General features: G+C 56.1%; 10 protein-coding genes across 10 annotated transcripts; 2 read left to right on the forward strand and 8 right to left on the reverse strand.

The window, feature by feature from the left end:
* Positions 1-1,027: 1,027 nt before the first annotated feature.
* On the reverse strand, positions 1,028-1,847 carry F5Z01DRAFT_63517 (uncharacterized protein). Its single transcript, XM_046262129.1, has 2 exons — positions 1,288-1,847; positions 1,028-1,229 (listed from the first exon to the last, which is right to left on the reverse strand). Exons 1-2 carry the CDS (start codon positions 1,753-1,755, stop codon positions 1,074-1,076), a joined length of 624 nt encoding a protein of 207 aa, XP_046118905.1. The 5' UTR covers positions 1,756-1,847; the 3' UTR covers positions 1,028-1,073.
* Positions 1,848-3,461: 1,614 nt separating this feature from the next.
* F5Z01DRAFT_653523 (membrane bound O-acyl transferase family-domain-containing protein) lies at positions 3,462-5,321 on the reverse strand. Its single transcript, XM_046263367.1, has 2 exons — positions 4,370-5,321; positions 3,462-4,300 (listed from the first exon to the last, which is right to left on the reverse strand). Exons 1-2 carry the CDS (start codon positions 5,107-5,109, stop codon positions 3,868-3,870), a joined length of 1,173 nt encoding a protein of 390 aa, XP_046118906.1. The 5' UTR covers positions 5,110-5,321; the 3' UTR covers positions 3,462-3,867.
* Positions 5,322-5,592: 271 nt separating this feature from the next.
* F5Z01DRAFT_63468 (uncharacterized protein) lies at positions 5,593-6,846 on the reverse strand. Its single transcript, XM_046262082.1, has one exon. It carries the CDS (start codon positions 6,676-6,678, stop codon positions 6,076-6,078), a length of 603 nt encoding a protein of 200 aa, XP_046118907.1. The 5' UTR covers positions 6,679-6,846; the 3' UTR covers positions 5,593-6,075.
* A 1,212-nt stretch (positions 6,847-8,058) lies between these two features.
* On the reverse strand, positions 8,059-9,627 carry F5Z01DRAFT_63639 (uncharacterized protein). The gene is made up of 4 exons (XM_046262208.1): positions 9,042-9,627; positions 8,883-8,990; positions 8,671-8,827; positions 8,059-8,618 (listed from the first exon to the last, which is right to left on the reverse strand). The coding sequence occupies exons 1-4, from the start codon at positions 9,347-9,349 to the stop codon at positions 8,448-8,450; spliced, it is 744 nt and encodes a 247-aa protein (XP_046118908.1). The 5' UTR covers positions 9,350-9,627; the 3' UTR covers positions 8,059-8,447.
* Position 9,628: 1 nt separating this feature from the next.
* On the forward strand, positions 9,629-10,938 carry F5Z01DRAFT_63807 (Methylthioribulose-1-phosphate dehydratase). The gene is made up of 3 exons (XM_046262339.1): positions 9,629-9,964; positions 10,076-10,229; positions 10,287-10,938. The coding sequence occupies exons 2-3, from the start codon at positions 10,096-10,098 to the stop codon at positions 10,885-10,887; spliced, it is 735 nt and encodes a 244-aa protein (XP_046118909.1). The 5' UTR covers positions 9,629-9,964; positions 10,076-10,095; the 3' UTR covers positions 10,888-10,938.
* Positions 10,939-10,989: 51 nt separating this feature from the next.
* F5Z01DRAFT_621333 (uncharacterized protein) lies at positions 10,990-12,135 on the reverse strand (the record flags this gene model as incomplete). Its single annotated transcript, XM_046261199.1, has 1 exon — positions 10,990-12,135. One exon carries the CDS (start codon positions 12,133-12,135, stop codon positions 10,990-10,992), a length of 1,146 nt encoding a protein of 381 aa, XP_046118910.1.
* Positions 12,136-12,382: 247 nt separating this feature from the next.
* On the forward strand, positions 12,383-12,732 carry F5Z01DRAFT_673535 (ribosomal protein L44; the record flags this gene model as incomplete). The annotated part of the gene is made up of 2 exons (XM_046264948.1): positions 12,383-12,563; positions 12,620-12,732. The coding sequence occupies 2 exons, from the start codon at positions 12,383-12,385 to the stop codon at positions 12,730-12,732; spliced, it is 294 nt and encodes a 97-aa protein (XP_046118911.1).
* A 200-nt stretch (positions 12,733-12,932) lies between these two features.
* F5Z01DRAFT_621098 (inorganic pyrophosphatase) lies at positions 12,933-13,921 on the reverse strand (the record flags this gene model as incomplete). The annotated part of the gene is made up of 3 exons (XM_046261182.1): positions 12,933-13,158; positions 13,214-13,677; positions 13,739-13,921. 3 exons carry the CDS (start codon positions 13,919-13,921, stop codon positions 12,933-12,935), a joined length of 873 nt encoding a protein of 290 aa, XP_046118912.1.
* Positions 13,922-14,512: 591 nt separating this feature from the next.
* F5Z01DRAFT_63678 (Eisosome component PIL1-domain-containing protein) lies at positions 14,513-16,181 on the reverse strand. The gene is made up of 3 exons (XM_046262235.1): positions 16,073-16,181; positions 15,476-16,004; positions 14,513-15,429 (listed from the first exon to the last, which is right to left on the reverse strand). The coding sequence occupies exons 1-3, from the start codon at positions 16,081-16,083 to the stop codon at positions 14,971-14,973; spliced, it is 999 nt and encodes a 332-aa protein (XP_046118913.1). The 5' UTR covers positions 16,084-16,181; the 3' UTR covers positions 14,513-14,970.
* A 1,111-nt stretch (positions 16,182-17,292) lies between these two features.
* On the reverse strand, positions 17,293-19,326 carry F5Z01DRAFT_63734 (Ribophorin I). The gene is made up of 3 exons (XM_046262271.1): positions 18,796-19,326; positions 17,895-18,746; positions 17,293-17,850 (listed from the first exon to the last, which is right to left on the reverse strand). Exons 1-3 carry the CDS (start codon positions 19,131-19,133, stop codon positions 17,565-17,567), a joined length of 1,476 nt encoding a protein of 491 aa, XP_046118914.1. The 5' UTR covers positions 19,134-19,326; the 3' UTR covers positions 17,293-17,564.
* Between the last annotated feature and the right edge of the window lie 267 nt (positions 19,327-19,593).

Raw genomic sequence — 19,593 nt, forward strand, 5'->3', positions numbered from 1 at the left:
GGCATGTCCGTGAGCTACCTCTCGAGGCGCTGCCTGCGGCGGTCCCGTTGGCGGGACAGGGTGGTGCCCATGTTGGTGGCCTTGCTGCTCAGCGTGCTCCGATCCAACGGGCCCAAGACTCGCTAGAGGAGGCAGTTTTATGCGTGGCTCCGCGCCTTGAGCAGGCGGCTGAGGGAGAGGAGGTCCAGATGCGTGCGGCGGTGGATGCTGTCCGGCGTAAGCACCAGGCCCCCATAACGGATAGTTCTGTGACATGGCGGAGGTTGCTCGGGAGGTCGACCCGGTGCGGCAAGTGATATCGCGGCAATGGCTCAGTAAGATATATGCACGTTCACGCAGGACACCTAGACGTGGCTTTTGCCCAGCAGTCACTGCGGGGACAGTGGGCCTCACAGCGAAAGCTATCCCTTGAGAAGCAGAAATTTAGGAGGGGTGTATCAGAACCCAAGAGCAGAGTGACAGAGAGGGAGCGAGAGAAGGGCTTTGATTTGGAGTCGCAGACGACTGATTGCTTAGCCGCGAGACGACGTTGTCGCGCGTCTTGCTCCAGACCTGATAGTCGCCGCAATCCCATGGACGTCATCAGCACTGGGCCAGTCCTTGGTGAGCAATGGGGGTCGTCAGGGCTGCAAGAGGCGATATATGGTCAGCGGGATTATCGTCTGTGCTGTCGATGCCGACACAGACTGTCACCAGAGGGTTTGACGAGTGTCTAGCGTGGTAGGACCCTCAAGCCGGCTTGCGAAGCGCCCACGGACGGGTGGAATGAGTGCACACGAGCGTTTGAGGACAACGCGGGTGGCTTGGACGCCACAGTCGTTTGCCAGCGCGAGGCTGAGACGTTTGGCACGTAGCTGTTCAGCTGTTGGCGTGCGTATCCGTGTCCGTGGTAAGCCCTTCCACGAGGTTGGATGTCTCAGTCTGGCTGTAAGGCGAAGCCGTGATGGGAGGAACTTGCCGTCGTTCGTTCTCGGAGGGTAGCAATGTGTGCTTTTAGACCGAGAGATTGCGGTGCACTTGACCTCAATGACACACAGTCAAGGGTCCAGGTGCCCACCTGGCGTGTAACAAAGCTACTGCACTGTATCCTCGTAGAACCGGTGACAATGGCAGCGTGAGCTATTGAGGTGCTGCGCGGCGTCGCCCCGATCCGAGCAAACCTTTGACAGCTGGTATGCGGATGTGACTGCGGCGGGAGGACGAGCCAGGAGCCAATGGATGGGATGGGCCTTTGTGATGGGAAGAAGGCGTCAGACCTACCCCTACTGAGACATAGACACAACCCACTCGGCGGTCTCCCAGCGCAGGCTGAGAGCGCACTGCAAGGGGTTCGGCGCGCGGGTGGCAGCGATGAATCGACGACGACGTGACCTTGTCTGACGCTGGGCTGGCGTGGTGTGGTGGTGAAGAGTCGAGGTGGATTGAGGTGGGAGCTGATAATGAAGGGGAGAAAGAGACTGGATGCCGTGCGCGCCCACGTCGGATTGGACCAGCCAGATCGACGACTGCTCGAGAGACCGACCGACCGCCCGCCCGCACGCTCGCCGCGCGCCGTCTGCGTATGTAGGGCTTTGGGGCGAATGGTGGCGGGACTGGAGCTGCGAGTGCCTGCTGAGTTGCCTCGAATGATTTGTGAATTGTAGTCGTGGAGACTGGAGACCTGCTCAGATCCATCCATGTCCGCCTCTTTCCCGCGCACCGCTCCACACGAGACTTGGACCTACCGTATGTAAGGCACTTTGAGTGGATAGGCATGGGGGTTCGAGCGCCCAGGCCACCAAGGACCGGCGCGAGATCATCGATTCATCATGGCTCGGGTTGTTAGTCCGTTCGTGGCCAGAGACGCAGGCTGCCCGCCACTTGCAGACTGCACCATAATTAGGCAATACGTAACTTGACGGGGAACCTAGCCTAGCTGCCCAACCCGACTTGGTTGAAGGATGCACAGCGGCAGCGGGCCATCCCAGGCTCCAGCCGCTGACTCGCTGGGCCTGTGCGCAGCAATTAAGGTCTTGTCACCGACTGGATGGAGCCAGGGCCAGGGTGCGACTTGCGACCGCTGTCAGGCCTGGCTGCTTAGGCCCTGGGCCTTTGGGCTGATCTCCCGGTTCGCGACTGTACTGTAGCTGGAATCCTCGATTGTGTTAGTCTTCGATCCTATTTGCATCCTGGTTCTTGATCTCCACGTCGATGGCAACTCGTTGGCCATGGGCCCGACCTCTCATTCCACAAGGATGAGCCAAGACTTCGGCAGGTGGAGCGCCCTCCTCAAGATCGGTTTTGCAGAAGCCTGGAGGGAAATTTGAAATCCGGCCACCCGATATCATGCTACCCTCCATCCACCGAGCAACCTGGAGAGAAGGCGGAAATACCCATGGGAAATGGGAACGACTGGGTCTTCGTGGCTGACGGCTGACGGCTGACCGGACGAGGATCTCTTCGGCATGCGACATGGACATGATGCTGCCGCGTACATGGAGTCACCTAGCTTGATTGTGAGGAACTGGTCACTTGGGAAGTAATTACTACCTAGTACTGATCGTTGAGTGATACTACTAGTAGTGGTCTGCCGCGCAGAAGGTATCATGTGACAACGGGAAGAAAAGGCAAGAGCAATCTGTCGACATGAAGTCAATCATCGCGCCAGACAAGACGGGGCAAGAGCAGCCAACAAGTCGCCACGGAAATCCTAATTCCAGGTAACTGGCCTCGCAGGGATCCATCCATCCATGTCGGCGATAGTCTCGATGCGACCTTGAACAGGAAGCTAATGCCAGGTCGATGCTGTGCGAGCCTCGTGCGGCATGTACTGACATGCATGAGAGAAAGAAAAAGTGTGTGTGGCGCCTCGACGTTGGCTGCTGCTGAGGTGCCTGCCGCGAGAATCCACAGTGTGCAGCACTAGCACTCATCATCCTTTTAACAAGAAAATACCCGAGCCAGTTGATATTCCCCAGCTGCTAACGTTACGTGCTCCAGTCGGCCAGCTTACCCCAGGTGAGGGGATCATTAGTGCCTCAGGGATTACTCCGCAACATGTCTGCTCAGCCTTATTGAGTAAGCAGTATGCAGTACGTACTCGAACGGTAACTTGGCCTCTAATACATCTTGTTCCTCGATGCCTCGGGGGCGCTGCCGCAGATGGGACATGTGATGGCTGATGAGAAAGGTGCCTCAAACTTGGACATAGAGTGATTGCATGGATCGCTCAAGTTACATGTAGCTTCCGGACCAACTTCTATATGCGTGCAGGCGCAACTAGGCTGGGCCTAGCGCTACGCATTAGCTCTGCCGTCTGGTATCGAGCAGGGGTCGTGTTGACGATGGACAGCTGGAACTTGGCCGAGATGCGATAGGTGACAGTCACATGAGCGGGCGGTCTACCACCTTGGACTTGAACAGACCCGACGTTGGTCCTCGACCTCTGCCTGGCCGTATCGTCAGATGGTAGTGCACGTCAGATGGCAGTGCATGTTTGACAACTTGGATACTTCTGCAGCTCCCAACAATGTCTCTATGGACCAACAGACCGAGTTCCCTACACTACATCCGTCCCTCCCTCGGCCATGGCGCAACGTACGCAAGAGGACCCCTCTCCCAGGTTCTAGGGACAGTCGAGCTGCAATGTGCCGGTCTGTCATGCTGCATACGTTCAGGGGCGTGATGGAGGGGGCCGACTGCTGCGGACGTGTTGATGTGTGTCTAGCACGTGCATGGTGGCTTGCTGCCTCGAGCCCATTATGGGGATATCGCATGGAGAAGCGCAACGTCCCATAGCCAGTCAGTCCACCACAGCACTCTGTGTCCCCAGGGTTCGGCGCTAGATAGGCATCGCGAGCCAGGCTGCCATTTATGCGCATCGAACATTTATGAGAGCCTTGCCAGGAATCGAAAAATGGCGGGCTTGAGTTTCGAAGGCAACGGATCGCCATAGACAACTCCACTGTAGCCCATGTATGGCATCGCACACAGCATCCAGCCTGCAACCCACGCATATCCCACGAGTCCCTCCGGAAGGGCCGGCAGCGGGCGTCCGGAGCGCTTGTAGAGATTCTGCACTGAATCCTCAACCATGACGGCAAAGGCCTGGCTGGTGAAGAACAAGAATTGGCTACGATCTGGCTTGGCCACACCCGAGCTGACCTCTGCGCCCCAATGGATCACACCCGACAGCGCAAAGGCCAGGGTCAGTCGTAAATAGCGTGAGAGCAATGTGCCACGCCGGATGCGCAGAATGTGATCCACAAAGGCGTCCGCGGGACCGGTGATAGCCCTTCGCAGTCCTTGATGGTAAAAGTCACTGGCAGACATTGGTCAGTATGTTACACCACCCATGCTCCCATATAGACATGGTTGTTGGGTTACTCACCCCCAATACCCGCGCACGGTGTAAGCATCCCGGAGCGACCCGAACATTGGTGGACAGTCTTGTGGTGAGTTCAGCCCCAGGACAAGACCGATGAGCGTGACGCCTGCGTATCCCATGTAGACGCCCGTGACGGCGCAGATAAAGTACCTGACGACAAACTCCGCTCGAAATAGCAGCTCGGGCATCGTGAGACGGTCGACACGCGCGAGGACCACGCCAGGTGTCATCATCTCCGAGTACTGTAGCACGGACACCTCGCAGAGATCAATGGCCACCCAGCACAGGCCCATGCATACCACACGCGTAGCGATCAGATAGGCGCGTGAAGGCGTCTTGGCAGGACTACGTGGGGAAAAGGGGGGGATCTTGTCGATCTGCCATTGCGTTCCTATGCGTCGCCAGTTGCAGAGCATCGACACGGGTGTCAGGACATACTGCCGCAGGAAAGTCGGTTGTGTGCCTTGGCTGACGACATATTCCCTGGACGAAGCGCGCAGTACCACGAGATAGTCGCAGGCGTGGAAGAGGACCACGATGAGAGTCGTCGCGTATACGTACAGCAAGTCGTGATTGTCGTTCAATTTGCGGACCTCTGTCAACGTGGCCCAGACCAATGCGACGAGGAGGCCGCATGCTCCGAGGCGGGCTTGGAGGGCGGCTGTCCGCGTCGTGAGTGCGAACGAGAAGGCAGCCACGAAGAGCCCGAGACTGAGGACTGGCGGAGGTAGCGGACTTGCCATGTTGCGTGCACGTGAGGTCGGCTGTAGTTTTGTTGTTGGCAGAGCGCGCCCAGTGACACTGTAGGGAGGGCTTCAGGGTCAACGACGGCGCCCGTGATGAGGTGTGCCTCCTGGACGTTCAGGGTCTCAAAGAGGGATTCCCGGGCCTGAATTGAGTCTGTGGGTGGCCTACACGTATGTAGATGAACTTGGAAGCGTCTTCATGTTGTCTTCAACTCCATGCCCCTGAAAATCTACGTCGGGAAATCAATAAGCACTAACAGCCAAGTGGGGCCAACAACCAACGTGGCATACGACACTTGGTAAACTATATCTGACTACATGTAACAGACTTGAAGATCATCTCGCAAACTCTCCGCGAGTTTCCATTTTGAAATGGAGATATCTTCAAATTCCCGCTGAGTCACGCATATCGGCGTGTCAACAGGTGCCACAATCTTCATGTTACGGGCTACGGCGGTGTCTAGACTCTAGACGGGCGCCCAAGTGTACCAAGTCCGGAGTTATTATTGATACGTAGGTCAGAGACCGAGTCTGAGACCCTGCCGAGCGTGGGCTCATATTTGGTCGGCAGTATCAACAAATAAACATGGCAGATGTTGAAATGTTTCACGGCCAAGTGCCGCTCACCCCAGGGTCTTGCAACCTTTCACTGACTGGGTAGCAGAACCTCCAGAGTCCAGTATTGGCATCTTACCCAGCAAGTTCAATATTCTCGCCCCATCGTAGCATGCACCGCAAAGATCGAGACGCAGTCAAGAAAGTGGCCGTTTGCTCGTGGTATTAAATTAATGTATTGTGTGTCCCTGCCATCATCCAAGAAAAGCAAGGACCCTAGATCCGTGTTCTCCACCCATCCTTCATTCCCCGTCTTTGAGACAATGTGACTCGCTGCATGAACATGTGCATACATATACATGGCGAATTGAAACTCGTCATCGTCACCATAGCACGTCTTCAGCCACTTTACAGGGCAAAGACGGCAGCGAAGGCGCCGACAATGGCAGCCGTCTTGGCGAGGAGGCCGGCAGCAGCGTTGTCGCCGTTGCCGCCAGTCTCCGCAGCGCCGTCGGAGCCAGTGGTCTCGGTGGAGGAACCAGACTCGCTGGGCGACTCGGTGGCGGTGCCGGTCTCGGTCACGGTGGCAGTGCCGGTGGTGACAGTGGTCGTGGCGGAGGCCATGTCGGTGGCGGCGGTCGAGGACTCCTCCTTGTCGCCGCTGCTACCGCCACCAACAGCACCAGTGGGCTTGGGGGTGCCCTCGGAGGAGTTCCAGTAGTCGGCAGCGATGCAGCGGTTCTGGCACTGGGAGAAGGCCTGGATGCTCTCGGCGGTGCCCTGGCCGTGCTCGTCGTAGCACTTGCTGATGCAGTTGTGGGTGGCTTCGACCTGGTCCTCGTTGGGGTTGGGGACGGGGCTGCAGCGAGCGATGCAGGCGAGGTCATCGGCGTCGCAGTCCTTGATGCAGGCCACCTGCGAGGTCTGGGCGGGGCTCAGGCTCGCGGTGGTGGACTGGGCGCTGGCAACAAAGGCCAGGGAGCCGGCGACGAGGGCGGATGTGAAACGCATGTTGAACTATCAGGTTTGTTAGCTCGCTTGCGCTGAGGACAAGACGTTGGGTAAGGGCCCAAGACGAACAGTTGAGAGTCGAACGAGTGACTGGTATTAATAAGTGTACTTGAGACAGACGGACAGCGACAGACTGGAGCAAGAAGCGAGTTGTGTGGATGAGGGAAGAGAAGGGAAAGGAAGAGAGGGACGTGTCCGGGGGTGGAGGCCCAGGTCTTTAATAAGAGGAGCTGGAGCCAAGGCGCATCGGCCACTAGCACCTAATGAATGACTTGCTTAGCTTGCCATGCTTGTGACCAGTGACCAGTCCCCTGCCTCAGCAAACAAAGCACCGTAATTACGTGGATAAACATGCACAGTTGAGGACGGCCAGCAGGATAATCGGCCAGCAGCCGCTCGTATTGTGGGTCGCCAAGGATATGCCGATCGCGCAACTGGTGATTTTGTCTGGGGAACCGGGACGGCCAATTTTACTTGCAAGCCACGGGACGGGATCAGCATGTCTGGCTTTGATCAGGGTCAGGGACTGATTCTCCTGCATTCTTGTCTTTCGGAGAGACTCTTCATCCCCATGTTTGTCGCGGTTGCTGAAGACGCAGTTTGCGTAAGGTACTAATTGCTTGTAGACTTTTAGTGCGGATTATACGAGGCGTGGCGCCATCCGAACCTTAACCTAGTTGCCCCTGAACAGACCCGATGTTCACGATCAAACAGTATTATAGCCCAGTGCCATTGGTATTAATTGGCAGGCATCATGCCTTGCTTTTCCAGCGGGCTCGTGATTACACCTGGTCCCATCGTTATGCGCAGCACGCCACAGCGCTGTTGTTGGGATTGGAGGGGTGCTTCCCTTCTCACGACATTGTTTCAGGCACGCGCCAACGAACACGTCTAGGCTAGCAAGGCGTTCTTCATCTGACGTTTCTTCTTCTTCTCTTTTTTTCTGTAAAACTCTCAATGTCGGAGGCGCCGATGGACGCATTCTAAGCATGTCGTACGGCCCAAGTGCAGGTGTCCGAAATGAGCAATGGCCTGCCTTTGCATCAACAAGGTGAAGTGTCGTCGAGTCCGGGCCAGAAAGACTGAGAAAGTCGACTGGCGCGCCGCGTCTCGTCGCCAGGCCAGCGAGGCCCGCCTTGCCCAAAGTGGTCAAGCGAAGCGTCCTGAACTGAGCCGACTGGACTTCTGGACCTGGAGCCTGGAGCCTGGAGCTCGAGCCTAACAACACGGCCTGAGCGCGTGTCGGTGGGTTCCAGCCGCTCCCGATCTACGAGCACGTACCAAGTGCCGTGCAAGTAAAGCTACTGCCCAAAACGGCTAGCGCGAACATGCACTCACTTCAATCCAAACTCAAACTCAAAGCTCGCTCCCTTGAATCTCCCATGGTGATGAACAACAACCTGTATTCAATCCTGCCAGCCCGGAAGCAAGAGGGCGCTCTGACACACAAAAATTTGATTTTGCATCCTGACTAACCGACACTGCCCCCTTCTATGTTCTCGACACGCAATTGTGTCCAGTGGCACGTTCGACATGCACGAATACGAGCCCCCCAGTTGCGGATCCTATCAACCACCAACTCCATAAGACCGGTCCAGACACTGGCCACGGTCCACGGCGCTGCACAGACATATATATAGTCTTTGCCAGCATGAATATCGCAACGTCATTCTCCACCTCAAAGCTGCGACTGCGAACTCAACACGCTAAATTTGGCTCGGCTCAGTCCGTACTTGTACATGTACGCTCCGGCAAGTACCCACGGGCGTCTACCATGGCTGCGGTCCGCCAAGATACCTGGGCTCCCATCCTGGCAACTTGATGTCCAGCAACCTCCCATTGTCATCCGGACTCATGCCCTCGATGGCCTTCATGATAGCGGGAATGGCCTCGGAGACCTCGAGGTCGGCTGCGTCGCCACTCAGATCCGTCTTAACATACTGAGCATGGCTGTCAGTCTCGGATGAAGATACATGGGGAGGAAGAGCTTACACCAGGCGACAAGCCGGCAATGACATAGCCTTTGGGACCATATTCTTGGGCCCATAGCAGAGTCAACATGTTGAGAGCTGCCTTGCTTACTTTGTACGCAGGGGTCTTGACCTGAGCCAAGTACTCCTGGTACGCGAAGCAGCCCATCGTTGATGAACTGGCGCATTTGGTTAGCACTGCCTGTCACCGAGCGGTTGGTTGGTCTGGCTCACATGTTGACAATCTTCTTCACGGCGCTCTTCTCCAGCAAGGGCATGAAGCTTTGCGTCACTCTCTGCACGCCCACAAGATTGAGATCCAAAGTGGCAGTCAGGTCATTCCTGAGAACTGTCAACATCGGCTCGATGCGCAAACGGGGCTTGGGATCCTACATTTCTACAATACCGCCGGGTGTGGTAGGCGCCGCGCCTGCATTGTTGATCAGGACGTCCAGAGGCTGGCCTTCCAGCGCCCTCTCGACTTCTGTCACAGCAGCCCTGATCTCGTCCGGGGAGGTGACATCCATCCTGACGGGGACGACCCTCCCGTTGTGGGACGAGGAGAGCTCGGTAATGCCATCTGTCTTGGTGCGGTACGCTGCGAAGATCTTGGTGACCTGGTTTGCAGGCTGCGAGACGAGCGCTTGCACCATGGCCAGTCCAAGACCGCGGCTTGCGCCCGTGATAAGGTAGGAAGTCATTACGAGGGGCTCGAAGTACTGTGTGTTCAAGTTTATGAGAGTGAGGTGAGTCTATCTTTTGCTCCCTCGTCTTTGCTTTCTTTATGTAGCTTGAACGTCTTGGTCCTCTTTGTAAGATATCGTGCCGCGGAGGACTTAAATCCGGGGTATTGGTCAAACATTCCGGGGTTAAGCATGCATGGAATCTACAGCCACGAGCGACGTCATATGTCAGCTGTTCAACACCCCCTGCACGCTCTAGTTAGTCTACACATGTATTGTCGAGACTATTGGTGATGTGCACTTGCGATAGCATGCTTGATCGTATACGCTTCGTTCTGAGGTATCTTTGCTACGATTTGCTGCCCACTCTCACTCGAATGTTGAATCACACAGTTGTTCGTACGGTTTCGCCCCAGTCCGAGGTGTATTACAGCACCCGACTACCCTATAGAACCTGTGTCCATCTTAGTGCTGTGAGTAGCTGGCGAGGGATACTCGCTGATTCGAGTTAAGATGCTTGTTTTGATACTGTTTATTCCGTCTCTATGCCAATTGATCCTGGGGGTGTACATTATGGCTCGCTTGAATGTTGTCCGTCTGCACCAAGTGGCTAGCTAAGGTCAGGCAGTTATGGTATGTCGAATGCTACCCCACCATGAGAGATCACTTCACCCCACCATCCTTCATCACCAACAACCTCACTTTTTCTCTCCTACTTGGCATTGAGACTCAACACTGTTTCAGAGGAATTGAACACTGCTCAAATGGCTTCAGGAGACGAGCTTGTGACCTCGTCCAACCCGGAACACCCCGCCAACCTCATCCCATCTCTGTGCGCCAAATTCTGGACGCTGGGATGGGTCACAGGTACCGGCGGCGGATGCTCCATCTGTGAAGAGTGAGCTATCACAGCCAGGCCTCCTTCATGATCCTATTTTCACTAACAACCTGGTAGTGACCTCGTCTACATTGCTCCCTCTGGTGTGCAAAAAGAGCTCATGAAGCCATCAGACATTTACGTCCTCTCCCTCGCGGCCCAGGACGCCTCCCTCAAGAACCGCGTGTACCTGCGCTCGCCGCCGTGCTACAAGCCCAGCCAATGCACGCCCCTCTTCCTCGCGGCCTTCACCCTCCGCGGCGCAGGCTGCTGTATCCACACGCACTCCCACTGGGCCGTGCTCGTGACCCTCCTGCTCGAGAGCACCGACTCCCCCAAGATGTTTGAGATCAACAACATTGAGCAGATCAAGGGGTTTGGCAGGGGATTCCAGAAGACGGGGAACTTGGGATACCACGACACCCTTAGGATCCCCGTCATTGAGAACACGCCCCACGAAGAGGACTTGACCGAGTTCTTGGAGGAGGCGATGCGCCAGAACCCAGACACGTACGCCGTGCTCGTCAGGCGACATGGCGTCTACGTGTGGGGCGACAACGTGCACAAGGCCAAGACGCAGTGTGAGAGTCTGGACTACCTGTTCCAGTTGGCCGTGGAAATGAAGAGGCTCAACTTGCCGTGGATCAGCGAGGTGACGCCTGTCGGCCCGCAGCGATGAACATGGCGGGTTCCTTTGATATTGGAGCAAAGAGGCGCAAACTGGACGGGGTCGGCATTCAACAAGAATTGGGTTCGCAGAGTTGAATCATTCATCATATGTCTATAGCTCATCTCGTGGACGTGCATCGTCGCCCGCCGCAATGGGCTGTCCTTCCTCCACACTGACTTCTATCCGCTCCACCGGCTCAACAACGTCTTGTTCGTTCATCACACCACCTACCCTCTCCAGCAATGCGTCGACATCCTCCTCCGGCTTGTGGTCGCCTGCTACCCTGGCTGTCGGCAGCTCGCTCCCCGGTATCCCCTCCACCTCTACCTTGGCCGCCTCATCGGTCCCAATCTCCACTACCTGCCCATCGTGCCCTTTGAGTGCCACCTTGCCGACTCCCTTGCCCACGCCAAATAGTATCCGCAGTGGAAACAGGACCAGCCACCAGAGCGGCCCAGAGAGCCATCTTCTGTACACCAGCCACGCCCCCACCACCATCAACATGTAGAAGCTCGTCGTGAGGTACCACGTGTCGCTCTTTTGGCTCCGCAGCAATGTGCCCAGCAAATCCCTCGAGCGCTTCAGCATCGTCTCTAATCCCGAGTACGACTCGTCCAGCTGCGCAAAGGCCGCGCTCGACTCGGCCATGGTCTGCTTGGCGTACTCGCTCCGCTCCAACTCCGACTGCAGCGAGGCATGCATCTGGCGCAGCGAGTCCGTCACCCGAGAGCTCGCGCCCACCGTCTGTCGATCCTTCTCTGACAGCACCGTCCCCGTCTCGTACTGCTTCTGCTTGCGGATAGGCTGCGGAATGTGGACGGACGCAGGTTGCTCGTCGTTTGTCTCGTTGGTCGAGGTGTGATCCGGTATCGAGTACGATTTGACGAGAAGCTGCCGCTCCAGCCTCTGTGCGTCCAGTAGGCTCTTTCTGGCGGCGAGGCGGGCTTGGCGGAAAGAGGCCCGTAACCGCTCCAGCTCGTGGGCCTGGCGCTCGACACCCTCCCGCAACCTCGTCTTCTCCTCTTTGCGCAGATATTCCACATCTTCGGATAGTAGCTCTCGCTCATCCTCGCACTCGCGCAGAGAAATTGCGATTTCCGTGCTGAGCTCTCCGCTCACGCTGCCCTCTTCGTTCGTGTCGAGGGGTACCGAGCCGGGTTGGAACTTGAGCTCCGCAAGTCGAGAGATGAGGTCTTGGATTTGGGAGGTCGTCTCTTGCAGAGCGGACAAGCGCTCCTGCAATCCTTGAAAGGACATTCTGGCTGTGCCTTTCTTCTTCTTCGTGTGTTCACTGGGGTGGACAATCCTGTCGTAAGTAGTAGCTTGTGACGTGGGTTGAGGTGCTGTGACGAAACAGCTGTCCCGAAAATCCACATTCATGAATCGGGGTAATGCATCAAGCGAAGCGCGACCCCCAAATTCTCAACCGCGAACTGCTCATATCCCCGAACGAACTACACTCACTCTTTAATCGACTAAGCCGCGATCCGCGCACGCCGTTACGATGATTACCAAATTCATGACCGAGGTCACTGCCAAGTTCAACCCGTTCTCGCCGTGCGCGAAGCCGGCCCGCCTCTTCCTCACACAACTACCGCCCAACGCGCGGGCAAATGGCATGAAGATCACCTCGACATTGTTGCCCAAGGGGGCCACCGAACCGAGCTCAGTCTACGTCAAGTTCAGTGCGTTTGCGGAACCCGAGCGACCAAGCAAGACTTTGGAAGCTAACAAAAGGCAGAGGACGGCCAGGAGATGAACTTTGCGTGCGACAAGACAAACATCATCGGCTTGACAAACGAATGCGACCGACACTCGCGCGCGCTGCAAAAGAAGGACGACTTGCAAGATTGAAACCCATGTCCTGGATACATTGCATTTCACGGCGTTACGGAAACATCACGAATAGAAAACACCTTGTACAACATGTCATGTACCACTAGAAGCATGGGGGAACATTTCTGTATATTTTATGTCAAGCTACACATGGCAGCCTTGGAATATGACATGCCATACGTATCCCACGACTTTTACTCCTTATTGTAAAAGCTTGCTTAAGCAGAGGCACCGCTGATGAAGAACCACTTGTCAATGGAGGAGTCGATCTTCTCAGGAGCGAGCTCCTGGTGGGGAGGAAGCTGGGGCAGCTCGTTGGGAGCGACGCGGCTAGGAGAGTGGGCAACGGCAGTGTTGGTCAGCGAGATGCCGCCGGGGTTGGTCTTGCCGGTGATCAGGCGCTCCCAGGCCTCAGCGCACTCGCGGACGACGTCCATGGCGTAGCTGGAACTATTAGCAAACGTGCACTAAAAACTGCCAATGGAGGCTCGGCACTTACTCCTTGTTCTTGCACTCGCCGGTGAAGGCGAACTGGTTCTCGGGCTTGCCATCGGGAATCTTGTAGATGCGGAACCACTCATTGGTGGCGCGGAGCAGGCCAGGCAGGTGGCGCTCGACGTCCTCAACGTCGTTGAGCTTGGGAGCTAGAGGGTCGTTGACGTCGATGACAATGACCTTCCAGTCAGTCTCCTCCTCATCGAGGAGGGCCATGACACCCAGAACCTTGACCTGCTTCACCTGGCCAACGGTGCCGACCAGCTCACCGATCTCGCAGACATCGAGGGGGTCGTCGTCACCCTTGGCCTTGGTCTCGGGGTGGATAGAGTTGGGGTCTTCCCAGGTCTGGGGGAAGCAACCGTAGTTCCACAGGTAGCCCTTGTGGGGGAAGCAGTTGCGGACGAAGCGAAGCTTGCCCTTCTTCACATCCTGCTTGATGGGGTTAAGGAGTTCCTCCTTGGAGACCTAGATGTACTCGGTCAGCCCATGGATCCGGCGTTTCTTTTTCTCAGACGGAATGACGTACCTCAAGCTTGCCATTGGTCCAGCGGGGGATCTCGACAATCATGTTCAGGATAGTCTGCTCCTGGTTGGCGTAGAGGGGGATATCGTGGAAAGACGAGACGGGCACGCCATTCTTCTCAATGTAGACGCGGTGCTCCAGGGTGTTGGGAGCCCCAACCTTGCGGACACTGTATTCGGAGGCCATGCTGGCGGTGTGGGCAGATGTTTGATACGATTCCTGCGACGGGCTCGACGTTGAAAAGTGACGAGCAATCTGGGCAGTTCTCTGAGAGGGAATTTGGGAGAAAGAAGGAGAAGAAGAGTGGAGGGGCTTGATCGTTGATGAGGTGGAAGCTGCAGAATGAGATGGAGGGGGCGGGGTCTTCTGTCCGCTGGCAGTGGCCCTGATGCTCCCGCCAGCGGCGTCGCTTGCGTGACGGCGCTGCTGTGCGCCACTGTAATCGCCCGCCATTGCTGACCCTATGGCAGTAGGAAATCTACTAGCCACAGCTGCAGGCTGTTGTTGGCCAGCGATGTCAATTCGGGGGCGATTGGCCAATGAACGTCTCACAAGCAAGGAGCGTGGCCACCTCGCGACTGCCGTGCGTGAAAGGAGCATGAATGTTAGGGGATAATGGTCCCTCGTCTCCGCCTACCGAAGGCAGAGTCGAGTGGCCACGGCCGACGGGAAGATGGTTGGGTAATAAAGTGCCTTATCGTTTGCGCTGCAGGTGACGCAGATTGACTGTACCCGAGGTACGTCGCACTGGCGCGGTCGGGACTGGAGTTGGGCGAGAATGGTTGGTTGATGAAAGGGACAGGCTTTTTGGACTTGCCGAAATGTGGCTGAACCCAAGCGTGTCGGCCTGAGGCCTCATGAAGGATCGCATCGAAAGTGTCTCCCTGAGCACGCAGTAATCACTTACTCCTATACATATCAAGACCGGACATCAATTAGCAGTTGGGGAAGTCTCTACTTGCTCAGCGTGTGCCGACCTCGCACGCGACCCATATCCTCAACAGGCTGAGCGCCACAACGTCGCATTGGCTTCTGGTGCTACAGTAACAGCAACCAGCCGGTGAGACAGACAAATGCAAGGTCAACACGCGAACCAAGGTCATAGCTCGCAAACGACAGGTATGATGACTATCACAAACTAATTTCAAGGTACACGTGTGCCTGCCGTTGCATACAGGAGCACAGGCGATGGCAAACATCAAAGTCCCAAACCCACGCTTCACAGTTTGCCCAACTCAGATAGCTTGTCCAGCTGAGGTACCAGTGGTTGCGGTGCCTTCGGCCGCAGATTGAGTTGTGCCTCCGGCCTCAGCAGCCTTGAGCTCTGCGTAGGTAGCAGAGGGTTGGCCTGCTGCCCCCTCAGCTTCGCTCTGGCCTGCCGATGCTCCCTCCTCTGTCCTGCGTGGCTGATGCGTCTCTTCAAGGGGAGCAGCAGCGCCGCCAGTGGCGACCTCGTACTGCTGTGTTTGTGATTCCGGGCGCCAGTCCCTGAGGTCGTCCTCCACATCGTTCAGAACCTGGCGTGCCTCGCCGGCATACTCGTACTCTGTGCGGGTGTCGCCTGGCACAACGGGGGTGTCATCCAGCAAGTTCAACAGGCGTCGCCCGTGCTTAGCCAGGATGATCTGCTTCTCTGCTCGCTCGATAGTCGCGGCGAACTCAAACTCGTAGGCCTCCTTGAGCTTCTGGCGGGTCTTTTGCTGTCAGCAGTGGAACCTCTGTCTCGCTGTCGTTACTCACAATATTGGTCAACTGTGCCTCAGCGACGAGGTTCTCAGCCTCAGCCCGGACGAGTTCCTGCTCCAGTACCACCAACTTGGCGCTCTGTGGCTCCTTCATCTTGAGCTTGGCGATCTCGTCGGCAATCTTGCTCTTGTTGTCACGGCTGGGCTGCACGCTCTTCTCCGTGTTGCGGATGGTCTTAAGCACGCCTCGTGAATCATCGAGCGCATGCGCATAGGTGTCTTCCTGCTCCCCCATCTCGCTCAATATGACTCCAACCTTATCCGAGATATCGCTGATCGCCTCATCGCCCGTCTGCTCACCCCATTCTGAGAGCTGCGTGGCGATGCTGTTGCGCTCACGTCCGGCCGCCTCATGGGCATTAATCAGGTTGTTCTCGGACTTGATGAGCTTATAGAGCCGGCGGGAGAGCTCAGGCTGGACATTGCCACGAAGGGAGTTGAAGGACAAGCCAGGTTTGCCCGTTGTGCCTTGGGTCGGTCCACGCCCGGACGACTTTCCAGAGCGGAATGAGAGGGTGCGGTGGCTGCTCCTGAAGATATGATTAGCAAATTGCAGGTAGATTAGTGCATTGATCGGGCAGGGGCTCGTCACAAGGAGAACATTGTTGGCGCAGGCGATATCTCGCAACGATAGCGAGGCGCGACACTGGCACTGCGTGTTGCTGTTGTCTGGGCGTCGTTGATCTGACTTACATTTTTGCAGGCGCTTGCTTCGGCTTGTGGTAGATGATGTTCGTCTTGTTGTCACTGATCACACTTGCCCTTTGATGAGTCTCGCAGGTGATCCTTCCTGAAGTGTGCGTTCAGTTGCCTTCCGCCAGAAAACGACATATGTCATGAGAAATGGTCAAGTAGGGGTCTAGGAGGGCAATGACGCACGGGAACACTGTTATATCACAAGCTTGTCATTTATGCTACAGTACTGTACGTGTACGTAGTACATCGCCGCTAGACGCATCTTGGCTCGATAGTTCCGTGGCGTCCGGTCAGATGGTCTCATCGAGAGCTGTTGCTGCTTCACAACGATACACGAAAGACTGGACGCCGGAATGCGGTATGATGTCACCAGAGAGGTCCCGCCCCCGCTGACGACAAGCATACCTTACCAGGGACGCTGGTTGCACTAACCATGAGCAGCTTGAAGATGATTCTCTCACAAGTGCTGTGATGAGGAATTTGATTGCGAGATTCCCATTGATAAGCACCGCAACAGATGTGGAAGATAACGCCTTGCTTCTCTCATGCTCCAAGTAATGATGAACCCCCAACTCCCTTGGCTGCCTTGGCCCAAATCCCGACTTTGTTGGTATTCCGCACCAGTCCCCGATCAATACGCCCGGTAGCTGCTCGAACTGTGTCGCGGCCCATGGTGTGATCTCCTCACGCTGCTGTAGCTCGTCCGTGGAGATTGGTGGTGGTGGTGGTGATGGCCGTGGTGGTGACCATGGTGATGGTGGCCTGACACGTAAGACACTCGCCGCGCAGGAATGATCTCCTCGCGATAGTAGTACTGCTTCCTGGGCTCGGCGCTGAAGCACATTATGCTGAGATGTTGCAAAATGTCGCACTGCTTCCACCTGAGGGCTGCAAGCGTGAATGCTGAGAATGGGTTGGTAGTTGGCTGCAGGCCACAGGTGCAGCCGTGTCGGCTTTATATGCGCATTGTCCGTATCAGGCTGTATCCGTAGCGCCAAAGGGAACGTCGAAGCTGGGCGAGATTCTAATGAAGTTCCAAGGCACACGCAGCCCAGGCGCCAGGGGCGGAGCCGGCGCCATCAACCGACCCAGCCCCCTGGCATGACATCGTCGTCATTAGGCGACCCAGTTTCGAATACGACCAAAATGCATAATTGACGCCTTATAGGCGAGCTACGTAAAAAACACCGAGGACCATAATTTGCGGCTCGATTGGCAGCTAGCCACCGACAAGGCAAAATTGAGAACGCTTCGCCACAATGTTGTCGTCGGCAGGAGAAATTCACAGTCACCTGGCATGTCGCATGGGTGCCATTACGTCGCCTGTCCTGAAGACAATCTAAAGCGTTGTCATTGCAACTGGAAATCTATGGCTTCTTTTCATCAATTCACGCCTGCTTCGTCTTCGAGAACCCAACGTCAATCTTGCCGACCGCCCAAGCTAGTGTGAAAACCGCCAGCATGCTGGCGAACACGATAAATGGCTTCCTCAGTGTGATGCTTGACGAGACGTCATATGTGATGATGAGTTCGCGGTCACGGAATTCGTCCACGAGGTTCCGCGCCTTGATGTGCACAGCAGTCCGACCAATCGTGTCCAGGTAGGTCTTATGTAGACCAACAGTGTGCTCAATGATGGAAGACTCGGGGATATCAGCGAGCAGCTTGACGTTCCTACGCATGTTAGCCTTGCTCAATGCTCGAATCGGATGACTCACTGTGCACCCTCAGGCAGCAAGACGCGAAGGTCGATGTGCTCGTACTCGACACCCTCTGCTTGCTTGGGCCCCTCGAGGAAAGGTGTTCGGAAAACGAAACCACCAGTTGCGGTCCTGCGCAAGTAGTTGGCGGCATTCGAGTTCCATCCGATGGTGAAGGGGTACTTCCACCCTCCAAAGATGGGGTAGCGCGGCTTCAGTTCCAAAACAGCCTCACGCTTATTGCTCCTGAAATGGGATGTAGACACATTGCCAATTGTGTCGGTGAAATAAGCGTCGTCACTTCCGACCTGCAGAGGAACGCGCAACTCTTTCAGGGCATGCGAGTTGGGGTTCATGAACTGTGACTGAGCCCACTTCACGCGGTTGAACTGAGTCGAAAGATTGGCGCCGAGGTGCTGGATTGTGTAGCGCTCCTCGAAAGCAACGTTTCCGCCCCAATGGCTGACCTCAATATCACGTTCCAGGGCTGAGATGTGGATAACTGGCTTGGTGAACTCGAATCGGACCGTGGCCGGGGAAGATGCGCCAGCGGGCTTCTCGTCGAACGGGCCGTACGTCAACTTTGTACCCTGCTTCTGTGGGTATTCTGGGACGTCCCCTGTGCCGGCCAGTTTGGTGTAGTCTGGAATCTTCGCGGATCCGGCCTTGACCTCAGTCTTCTGCTTCAACGTCGGGTATGCGGAGGGGGCATAGATGGAAAATTCGTAAGACAGGTATTGTTCGTCGGTCTGGTCAATCAAGGCGGGGAGGGCCTTGTAGGCTCTGAGGTAGTAGAACGAGATGCCGAGAGTTTGTTGGCCGCCAGCCTTGAGAGGAGTCGGCAGTCGGATGCGGTAGTATTGGACATCACTAAAGGGTGTCAGCAATAGCAAAACCGGAATGAGAGATGAACACAAACCTCAATGGATCATACTCTGCAACGTCTGCGACGAATCGCCCAGCGCCGGCGTCTTTACGATCCTTGACCTCGAACCCTCCAACTCGGCTTAGCTGGTCCGCGGTGAACGGAACGTAATACTCGTCCTGAAGTTCGGGGGACACATTCTCAATGACAGCATTGATCTGCTCCTTGGCATAGTTCTTTTCCAATGAGATGATGTGTACCAAATTCGCATTCTTGAAGACTTGCGGCGGCTTGAAGTCTTTAGGGAGGATGTCCTTAGATTGGCGTGGCTCGGCCGCCAGAACAGTCGAAACGATGCCGAAAAGGGCCGTTGCGATCGATAACGGCTTCATGGTGAGAACTGAGCAATGCGGGCACTCATTGACTTCTTGCGCCCAGGTGCATGCAGTTGTTGGCGAGCTCGAGGTGTGCTAAGGAGCTGCTGGACCAAGAGAAGCATACGTCGCTGCTTGGGTGCGAAGGCCCACCTGTAGCTCTGCAACGACCAATCGACTCGAAGGTGATGAGTGGGGACCCCATGGTTGTTCCGCTCCGTCAACAGCACTTCGTCGAGGGACCCCAACACTGAGAGCTCTCCAGCTGCCAGCTGCCAGCTGCGAAGCCGGTGGGGGTGGAGTGGAAACAATGACGACTTATCAGCAAATGCCTTTTGGAGCTATGTGAGAACTTGCTTGCCCCGAAGAGGGTAATAGACTATAGTGTCCCGGCTTGCTTGTGCATGCCAGTTCTTTGGATTGGCCTGGCTCTTATTACTGGGAAAAGATACGGCTCAGCGTTGTTTGCCAGTCACTC

Source organism: Emericellopsis atlantica, assembly GCF_019669845.1.
Source record: "Emericellopsis atlantica unplaced genomic scaffold F5Z01scaffold_11, whole genome shotgun sequence".
NCBI classification, from domain to species: domain Eukaryota; kingdom Fungi; phylum Ascomycota; class Sordariomycetes; order Hypocreales; family Bionectriaceae; genus Emericellopsis; species Emericellopsis atlantica.